We start from the raw sequence: 10564 nt of genomic DNA on the forward strand, positions 1-10564 counted from the left end.
CATATATTCTTTCTTTTAATAATAGAAGGATGTTTTCCTTCTAGGTAAAAAGAAATAATTTCTTAAAAGCTAAAGAATCCCTCTGCAATGCAAGAGACCCCGGTTCGATCCCTGGGTTGGGAAGATCCCCTGGAGAAGGCAAAAGGCTACCCACTCCAATATTCTGGCCTAGAGAATTCAATAGACTGTATAGTTCACAAAGAGTTGCAAAGAGTCAGACGCGACTGAACGATGTTCACAAGAGAAAGATAAAAAGACGTCTTGAAAGGTAGCAAAATGTCATGGATCATAGCCTTGTTTCTCTCAAAAGAAAAACAGATTTTGAAACTTAATACTACCTCCAAACATTTTATTAGTCTACCAAATTGCCAGAATCATTAAAAAAAAAAAAAATCCAAGTTAATACAGGTCTTCCCTTCCCCCCCACCTTATTCAGTTAAAAAAGAAAAAGCTGTTTTTTTTTAAAACCAGGCTTTAATCAAATGTGTCTCAAAAAACACTTTTTCATATTAAAGACATAACATCACTTTTAAAGCTGGAAAATCATCATCATTTTTAAAAAAGCTAAGTTCAGATGACATCTGGCCCAGAAATGAAAGAGTTAACATTCAACTAAGCTGCTCTGCACTTCTGATCCTTTACATTTCTCACAAGCTGCCCTACAATGAGCTGAGCAAGTATCAACTGTAATTTGATCCCGGAGTTTATGGAAAAAAATAACTGCACATACTCAACATGCACATTTAATAAAAATCTGTTTCAAGAAAAACATACCCGATAAATACAATTTAAGGCACATTTAACTGTTTGATTAACTTTAAATATGCAATCCCTTTGCTTTCTTCGTGCTCTCAAATAAAACTGGGGGGGAAAAAAGCAGCGGCTCTACTGCAGGGAAAAGAGGCTTGAAAAACAACTTTGATTGGCACTTGGCCTGACCCACAGAGGAAGAAAAACAGTTTTTGGACAAAGAGCGCAAATATTTGAGCTTGCTTACTTACATGTTTCTTTCTCTTTTTTAATATAGAAAGAACAATCTCAATTGAACTGTAGTTAAAGAAATTGACTAAAAACGGTGTCGTATTCATCTTAGGCTTTCAGTCCCGACGCATTTGCACAGCTCAGCAATTTTAATTCATTTGTACTGGACAAACAGAAGCACCTCAACTACTGTTTCCACTTAATGAAATGTAAAAATAGTCTCGAGAAGAATAAGCTAATTATAATATAACCCAATGGCGGCTGTTAAAGTCTGATTAAAAGCTTTTCTCGGTCTAAAGCGACATCTTTTCATACTGCACCCCCCGCCCCCGCCCCCGCCCCAACCCTTAACGGAGCGATTAAACCAAGTGAGCTAAACAAAACTGGAGTAAACTTTCTCTCAATCACTCTGGGAAGCAATAAACTGCGCGTCTGATTTTTCTAGAGCAACACCGGGGTGCGGAGGTTGGGGGAGAACGGGGGATGGGGGGGTAAGCGCTAAAAAGGGACAATTCACGCCCACCCTCGTCTCCACCTCCCCCAGTCCCAGCTTGAGGAACCTTAACGTCGAACAGCGGTTCCCATGGGCATAAAGTTCAAACTGCTTTACCAGTTTCTTTCGGGATCGACCCGGAGCCACAAGACGACCATCAAAAAGAAGGTTAAAAAAAGAGAAGAGTATTCGGGTAGAGCGTGCAGAAGTAAAACCGAAATAAATAAAAACAACACCCGCAGGAGTTAGGCGCAGCCGAGAGAGAGCCAGGTTCCTCTGGACCAGACCAGTTCTGATTTCACACCGACTTGCACCCAGAACACCGGGAGGAGGACCGAACAGGTCCGTCAACCCTCCGCCCGAGGAGCTGGAATGGGGGTCGGGGGGGGGGGGCGGAGGCAAGGTAGCTAGGTGAACGGAGGGACGGACTGTAAGCACCCCCAAACCGCCGTCCCCCAAGCCCCCAGCCCCGGGGGCCAAGCGCTGCCCCGGCAGGAATCAAAAGCCCAGCAGGCTAGAGCCTCCGTTCGCGGCTCAGGCCCCCTTCTAGGGGTCCGGCGGAGAGGCCCCGGGGTCCCTCGGCCGCCGCGGGCAGGAAGCGCCCCTCGGGGCTGGCCCCGGGCCGAGCCCGTACCTTCCGCAGCACTTTCCGGCAGTTGGTACAGAGCAGGTAGCTGGCGGCGGCCGACGGACTGCTGCCGCCGCGGTTCATCGCGGCTGCGGGCGCGCGGGCACCGCGGGCGGGCGGCGGGCCGGGGCCGGGCTGTCACTGCGGCCGCCCGCGCCGCTGCGGGGCCCAGACTGTCCCCCTCACACGCCCCGCAGGCCGCGCTTCTAGCCTCAGCCTCCTCGGGGCGGGAGGATGGGACGGGGGGGCGACGGCCGGAGAGCGGGCGGCTGCCCGCAGCGACCCCCGCGGCGGCTGCCGGAGCGACGGCGGAGACGGCGGCGGCGGCTCCTCAGCGGCGCGTCGTCCCGCCCGCCCCCATCCCGCAGACCCCCTCCCCCGCCCGGCCAGGACCAGCCGCCGCCGCCGCCGCCGCCGCCGCCGCCGCCGCCGCCGCCGCCGCCACCGCCGCCGCCGCAGCGCCCCAGCGCCTCCGCGCGGCCCCGCCCCCGCCGCCTCAGCGCCTTCACCACCTCCGCGCCCCGGCACCGCCCCCTCCCGCCAATCGGGCCGCCCCGGCGACGCCCCCCGGCGCCAGCCCGCAGCCAATGAGCGGCTGTAGTCGGCTGGGCTCGGCGCCGGCCAATCACAGGCGCCGAGGACGCCTCGAATCTCCGGGCAAGTTAAGTTTGTCTCCGAGGCTCTGAACTGCAGGGAGACGGCGGGTTAGTTCGGTAGCCGGGTGGGAGGGAACCGAGTTTGTGCCGCTCCGCCAATAGGGGGAAGGGGGTGTGTCACATGCAAATAACCCCGTGAAACCCAGCCCCTCCCCTAAGGCCAGACACAGCCCTGCGCTAGGTCCCTGCAGAAATGGGGAGGGAATGAGATAAATAGCTGGGAGCTAGAGTTCGCTAGAGGGTCTAAGACTCGACTAAATGTTTCCCGATTTCTTGAGAAAGACGGTGGGGGTGGGGGGAGCTAAAACGTTCATACCGATCCACCAGGGCAGTGGTTAGGCTTTCTCATTCTTACCCAGAATCTCAGCTGGAAAGAAGACTGCAGTCCTGTAGCAGTTGACAGCCAAGGATCGCAAAGAACTTTATGCATCGCTTATCCTTGTTTTGCAAAAGACCAGTTACCTAAAGCTTCGGCAGCGGGTGGGGGATAGATGTTTAAGAACATTTACACCATTAGTCGGTTAGAGGGAAACAAAAGACTCAAAACCTGTGGGTTAGCGGTTTCCTCCTCCATCTAAAGCCCCTTCTCGTCGTAGTCTCTCAGCAACGAAAATTCTTTTATTTGTCCAGCTCGACAAGGCCAAAGAGACAGGTTTGTCTTCCACCCCAAAGTCCTTGTGGGGCGGCTGGTTAGATAAACGCAGAGCTCGGAGCCCTGCCTGGGAAAGAAGCTTCAGAGAACAAATTGCCATTTAAAGCTGTTGGGCTAGACTTGCCTCTTGCAAAGCTACAAATGAATTCAGGATTTTGGTGTTCACGTTCTGGGGAGAGAAAGCAGATGTAACTGGGGTAAACTCAGGCTGGCAGGGTGTGGGGGGGACGGACAAGTGGGAGAGTAAGGTCTCCGGAGGGGCTAGCAGCGCTCATGCTGGTCGAAGGCGGGTTCCGACGTGAGACACCCCAAAACCTGCTCCCCTGTGAGAACAAAGGCAGGTGCCGAGCGAGAGCCTGGTTGGTGCCGGACGCTCCCCGGCGTCCTCCGGGCCCCGGAGATTTCTTGCTCTGCCCACTGGAGCCGAGTTCCGTGCCCACTGGAGCCGAGTTCCGTGCACAGTGGAACCCCAGCTCCCCACCCGGCCCTGGCTGAAACCACACAAGACTGTGCGTTATGACATCACCTGTTTTCGGGCTGGAGAACGCGATCAGTATTCTCGGCTTCTGCTTTTCTTAAAGGTCGCTAGCGTACGAGGATCTGTGAAGGCCTGCAGTTGGCAGAATGTGTCTGTGGAGATGATTTACACGAATGATTTCACTGGTTTGCATTTCTTTCTTTTCTTTCCTTTCTTTTTTAATTTAAAAAACTACCCTATTGCCTTAGGGATTCAGTGTGGTGTTGTGATGCAAAATCAGAAAGGTACACTTGGAGGAGCTAGCAAGTTTAGCATATCAAAGCTATCAGACCAAATTATGTGGTTAAAACTGCCACTCTCCTCATTTTTCGACAGCTGCCCCCTCTCTGTCCCTTTTAGAGACCAAAGAGCATAAACCAAGTCTACACAAGGAACAAAGGAAATGGAAATCTGTCAGTGTCAGGTTTAAATAGATTAAAATAGACTGGAAAATCCCCAAAGGGTCTAAATGATGTGGTGGGGTAAATGTGTTGATCCATTTAACTAAAGTTAAATGATAGCTAAAGTTTAGTGATAGCTAAAGTTCTCTTGGTGTTGTGTGGATTTATACAGCCTAGGAGAGCAATGGCGTGGGGAAGGTGTATAACATTCTGTTAGAAGAAACTAAAAAAGAAGATTCCGCAGAGGGAGAAATGACTTACATACACTTCAATGCAGAGAACCAAGAAATCCAGGGAGAAAGTTAGGAAGGCACAGTTGTCCTAAGAACTGAAACACATATGTGTCCCCATTTAGTGGTACATTTCTTGAGTTATATTCCTGGCTTGGAAAGCAGATTTTATGTGAATACATTTTAAAGGCAAGTTGAAATTAAAGGATGAAATGAATTTTTGTGCAGAGATTGAATTTTCTCAAACAATATTTTAGCTTCAAATTATTTTCTATCATATACTTTCTATATCCTTTCATTTAATAGCTAAAATTCTTTCACAGTGAAGTCCCTTAAGTTCTTCAATAACCCAGAGAGGCAGGAAAAGAGAGGCCAGCCTCATACAATTATACCTTCTAACAGAGGTTGCTAAAAGGAGGTTTTAGAAGAATCTCTTCATTGATCCATGGTCATGTACATGTATGTGACCAAATGATGCCCCTCTCCTCCAAAATTTTATAAAATTAATTGTCTACACTGTCATTTATTTGGCAGTCAACCATGTAACATTTCTCTTATTGAATCACCATGTATGTGTAATATTTCTTCTGTTGAGCCACAATATATGTGTTTGTGTCCCACCTCTGAACTTTCCAATCCAGTAACTCATTCTCAATACACAATGACCGTCCTTTCCTCCGGTTTCTCACACCCTCAATTCCATCATCCTTCTTCTCCCCTCTCCTGGTAATGTTCAGCTTCTGGACTCTTCCTTTCTTTTCCATCCCTCACCTGGCCTCTTTTTCTTTCCCAGCCAGCCTGGATACTAGGAGACTGTGACTTAGAAAATAAGTGACTTGCAAATCCTGGACCTCCTGTTAGTTAGAGAGAAGGAAACAAAAGCCCATTCTTTGAACTTTGTTCAGAGCAAGGAAAAACCCCACCCCTTTCATTGTCTGGTTGTCTAAAACAAGAAAGAACTTTAGGAAAGTAAGACAGCGGTGAAAATTAACAACCAATATTGAGCATTCCTTTTTTAAGGTTTTAATTACAAATAGAGAATGATACTTCGTTAAACATTTTACACCATTTAAAAATAATTTTTGCTTGTTTTGAACTATTTTTTCAAGTGTGACCTTTTTTCCCCCTAGTCGTACATAAAATCACGTGGCTTGGATGTACCATAAATTATTTAACCATTACTCCATCATGGAACATGTAGATTATTTCCGGTTTCTCATGATTATAAATAATAATCTGATAAACTTCCTTATATGTAAGTTTCTGGCAGCATCTTTGACTCCTAGATATGAAATTTCTAACCAGAAGGATGTGAATATGTTTTAAGACTCTTGATATAATGTACTAAAAGGTTTTGTGAAAAGATTTAACCAATTTGCACTCAACTCACCATAAGAGGGCTTCCCAGGTGGCTCAGTGGTAAAGAACCTGCCTGCCAATGGGGGAGACCCAGGTTCAATCTCTGGGTCAGGAAGATCCCCTGGAGCAGCAAATGGCAACCCACTCCAGTATCCTTGCCTGGGAAATCCCATAGGTAGAGGAGCCTGATGGTCTACAGTCCATGGGTCCTGAAGAGTTGGACACAATTTGAGCGCGCACGTGCGCACTCACACACTCAACAAATAAGCACAGAGGGGAGAGATCTCTTGGTAGATTAAGCATTTGTCAAAGCATCCTTTCCTATACTTTTTCCTTAGCATCAAACTTAATACTGATATGATTGGTTCAGATTCTATTTTCTCATTAGACTGTGAATGCCTGTAGGGCAGGGAATGGACTGCATTCACTTATTCACTCCCAGCTCCTAGCTCAACCCATTTTAAGAGAAATGCTTTAAAAATCTTGGAGAAAATATGGAGTTTTCACTCTGATTTTCCTCAATATACTGTAAGTCTAGGGCATCTCTTTTTAATCTCTAATTATAGCTACAGGATCTTACAAAAAGATCCCAACACATATCTGTGAATTGAATGGTTCAGAATGACTATTGCTGCAAAGCAGAGATTGGATTCATGTCCTTACCTGTCACCAAGTCCTTCTTGACACTGAACATCATGATCATAACTGAGGCTTGCTATCTCTCTTATAAAATGAAAGTTCTTACCACAAACCAAGGGTATAGGGAGAGAGGGTTGGGCACATTTTTATGTTCAGCACTTTTGAAAGAAGATACTGTGTTAATAACATGCTGTGACTTTTGGACTTGAAATTGTTTACTTCTCTAGATATTCTCATTCTACTGACCTAAGAACTGGGCCCCTTTATAGTTCCTAAATAAGGATTCAATTGAAAAAATAAATTACTGAAGATATTTTAAAAATTCCAGTTCTGGAGACAATAGGTCATTTTCTAATATTTTGCCTTCTCAGACTTCTTCGTCTTTCCCCTGGGGGTACCCAAAGCCTTGGATTGCAGGGCAAGTACTGCATTATTTACAAATTTGCAAATACTGTAATTTGTTTTGTGCACAAAGGAATTTGCACTTCACACAATTGTAAATTGATTGCTCCCTTTGAGCTGTTAATTAGATTCCTGCTAATTTTTCCTAGGGCCTAAAACCAGTCAGTACTACTCCAAAGGAGGAATTAAGAAGATGTGATCCAAAAGTGGCTCTGCTTGAGTGCCCCTTCCCCTTCCACCCTCTCCATCACCCACCTCCACCAGGAAAATTATTCTTATCGAAGCTCATTTTCCAAAGAACAAATATTCCATCAAGATCCAGATTTCTGCCAGCTTTCTCTTCTAACTTCCCCTTCCAGAGTTTCCTGCATTAAACCCTGTAGAAAGCAGATTGCAAAGGAGAGGCCCACAGATCTGGGTTTATCATTGTTTGGCCTGCAAATGTTAGCCAGCACAGTTCTTTTTAACATTGAATTACTTAAAAACACTTGTTGTAGGAGATTTTTGCCGCCACCCGCACCGCCACCCACCAACAAGTCTAGATTTCTGGTGTCTGTTGAAAACAGTTAGATCTGGTTACACTGGCTGTACACTGGTATATGGCCACCATCTGCTGGAACCCAGCACCTGTTATCCGCATTTGGACATGCATTTTCAGGTTTACCAACGTCTCTGTCACTCTTCTGGGGTTCCATTTTGCCACTTTATATACATTATCTTCTTGACCTTTGTAAGGATTTGCCATCTCAGAACTTTCTCCGGCACTCAAATTACTGATCTACTGACTGATCCTCTTAACTTTATCATAGAATATGAGTTAAAAAGAAGCATGTCATCTCTTGGCTATAGCAGAAGTTGAGGAAAAGGATCCAATGTAAAGAATATCATGATATGCAGTTGCCTGGGTGATAGTAAATAAGGGATGGATTGCAAAGTGGCCTGAGAAATCTTTTGCTGGTTGTGGAAATGATATGTCTCTTGATTGTGCTAATACTTTCACGGGTGTACATAACTGTCAAAATGCAATAAACTGTACAGTTTTATTATGCAGTTAATTGTGTGTAAGTTATGTCTCAATATAGTGGATTTTAAACAAAAACAGAATAATGGTTGTATAATATTTTAACATCTGTATGTATAACAATCTGTTCAGTCAAAATTCTATAATTGGATATTTGTGGGAATACTTTTAGTGAAAATAAATAATATCAAATATGCAAATTCACAAAAAGGATATCATGATATGTATATCAATTATACATTAATTAAAAATAAATTTAAAAAAGAGTACTCTGGTACTCTGACACATACATGTGTGTGTGTGTGTGTGTGTATATACACAAGGGGAAGGACAATTGTCTAAGAAGGGACTATTATGTCCTTTACACTGGTAACCTTACTCCTTATTCTAACTCTGTCTAAATTCCCATTCAAATTGTAGCTTTAGGAGAAAGGGACCAAAGGGAACATGGCAATAGTAGGAGGTCCACGAGAGTGTTTTCTTTGATAAGCATTATCATGTGGGGACTAAGAGCCTGGGCTTTGGAGTAAGATACAGATTTGAGCGCTGACTTAGCCCCTTACTAGATACATGACCTTGGGCAAGTCACTTACTGTCTCTAGGCTTCAGTTTCCTCATCTGTGAGATTGAGTAATAATGGTACTTTCTCAAAGGGTGATTGTGAAGATTGAATGAGACAATGCACTGTAGTGTTCAGGAAGCGACTAGAACCTTGCAAGCCCTCAAAAAGTGTTTGCTGCTAGCTGCCACAATATAAAGGATGTTATGCTCTGACATTGGTCTAGTTACCTAACTTTTCTATGTCTCAATCTTTGTCACCTAAAAAGAAGATATTAATATTGGCTTAGTTATAGACAGCTGTTTTGAGGATTAAGTGAGTTATATGTAAAGCACTGTAGGACAATGTCTTGCATATAAGAAGAGCTATATGAATATTTACTCTTATTGTATACTGTGGTCAGGAGATCTTTTTTATTCTCCTCTTTGTTTTTCTGTGAAGATCTTTGATTTTCAAGGTACTTCTCAAAAGTAAGGTAACGTGGTGTTGTAGAAGTAGCAATGGACAGAAAGTCAGAAGACCTAAGGTTTAGTTTAGTAGTGCTGTTAACTAAGTGATTTGGGGCCTCAGCTTCCTTATCTGTTAAATGTGGAAGGGTCATTAAGTGGGGTCAGGGCCAATCCAGATTATAGGAAAACTGAAACTTATGAAATATGGAGATTTTCCTTAAGAAAAAAATATGAAACTATGGATGCAAAATTATTTATGAAAGTGAATACTTATTTAAAATTAATAAATGGAATCAATAAACTTTAAAAAGCTGAAAATACTATAAACATCATAAAATCCAAATAAATAACAAAACTTTATCAATCAACTACCTGACACAACCCTATATTACTTTTTTCCCCTCCATATTTTTGGCTGTATATTTTGATTTTTCCTTTTCATATGAGAATGATTTTTGCAATATTATCTTCTATGGAGAAAATAGAAGGATGATTCATTTTTTTCTCTAGTCTAGTGCCCTAGGACACTTATGCATCATAAACATTTTCCAACCTACATCTTTGTGACATGATGCATGTGAATTGGCCTGGTGGCAGTAGAAATATTCCTAGAATCCATTCTTACATTGGGACAACTCAAAACCAACAACCACACATGAAATGACTATTATCTCTTTCTATATATATATAACCCACTAAACACAAGCTAAAGGTATCTCCATCTCAACTTCCCCTTACCTTGAATAACAAAAAGACCCATGGCTTCCCAATTTCTCTAGCATGAGCGAGAGTTTGAAAGAGGTAACTTGAGTACAAAGAGTTTGTGAGGTCCTTACCAATAGTGGTTAATAGCTTGTTTTTAAAATTTAATTAATGACTATGTGGACACATTTCTCTGGCCTCTCCAAAGGGCCTTGGAAGGGGCCAGTGCTAGTGATGGACACTAAGGTTTAAATGTCATTAAATTTGTGGTTAATTCATATCTGAGAATCACAAAGACCTATTCAAGCTCTAAAATTCTGTGAATTTGTTTTGTCTTACAATTTCCATGAGAATCTAGTGCAAGCAGGATTACTAAGACGGGAGAAGCAGGAGAATATCTGCAAGTAGGCAGGGAGAAAGTAAAAGCAGCTCTAGTCTCAAAAAATCCCCAAAGTTGCCCGGGTTTTCCTTTGTTCCCTTATTTCTTCCTGTGAGTCTATTCCTTTTTTTTTTTATTAATCTATTTGTACTCACCCTAGTTCTTAATATCTTTCTTATAGATGTGAGGAAACTAAGACAGAGAAATAATTTTATGTATTTTAAAGAAAGATCATTGTGGAATATGCTAGTTGGGTGTTGAAAAGGAAAGTGGGTGAATAAAACAAAAATCCACATTAGAGTAAGGGAGTTTGGATATAGGATCCTGTTAATCAGAGTATAGAGGAGTTATAATTTTTAGACTCAAGTGTCTTAGATAACATATAACAGTATTTATTCTATTGTGAAGAATTTGCAGGAAATCAACATATAGTTGAAGGGACCCTTAGAAGGGAACAGCCTACACTTCAATTTTCATCTCTTCTGAAAGTGACAGT

General features: G+C 43.4%; 1 protein-coding gene across 1 annotated transcript in view; it reads right to left on the bottom strand.

Moving 5' to 3' along the window:
- Positions 1 to 2445, bottom strand: part of LOC102416545 (sestrin-3) — an 80342-nt gene extending 77897 nt beyond the window's left edge. The window contains exon 1 of the mRNA XM_025266976.3: positions 2109 to 2445. Coding sequence (XP_025122761.1) covers positions 2109 to 2186 — 78 coding nt within the window. The 5' untranslated portion in view covers positions 2187 to 2445. The remainder of the gene's footprint in view (positions 1 to 2108) is intronic.
- Positions 2446 to 10564: the final 8119 nt, after the last annotated feature.

The sequence above is a fragment of the Bubalus bubalis genome, chromosome 16, assembly GCF_019923935.1.
Source record: "Bubalus bubalis isolate 160015118507 breed Murrah chromosome 16, NDDB_SH_1, whole genome shotgun sequence".
Classification (NCBI taxonomy): Eukaryota; Metazoa; Chordata; class Mammalia; order Artiodactyla; family Bovidae; genus Bubalus; species Bubalus bubalis.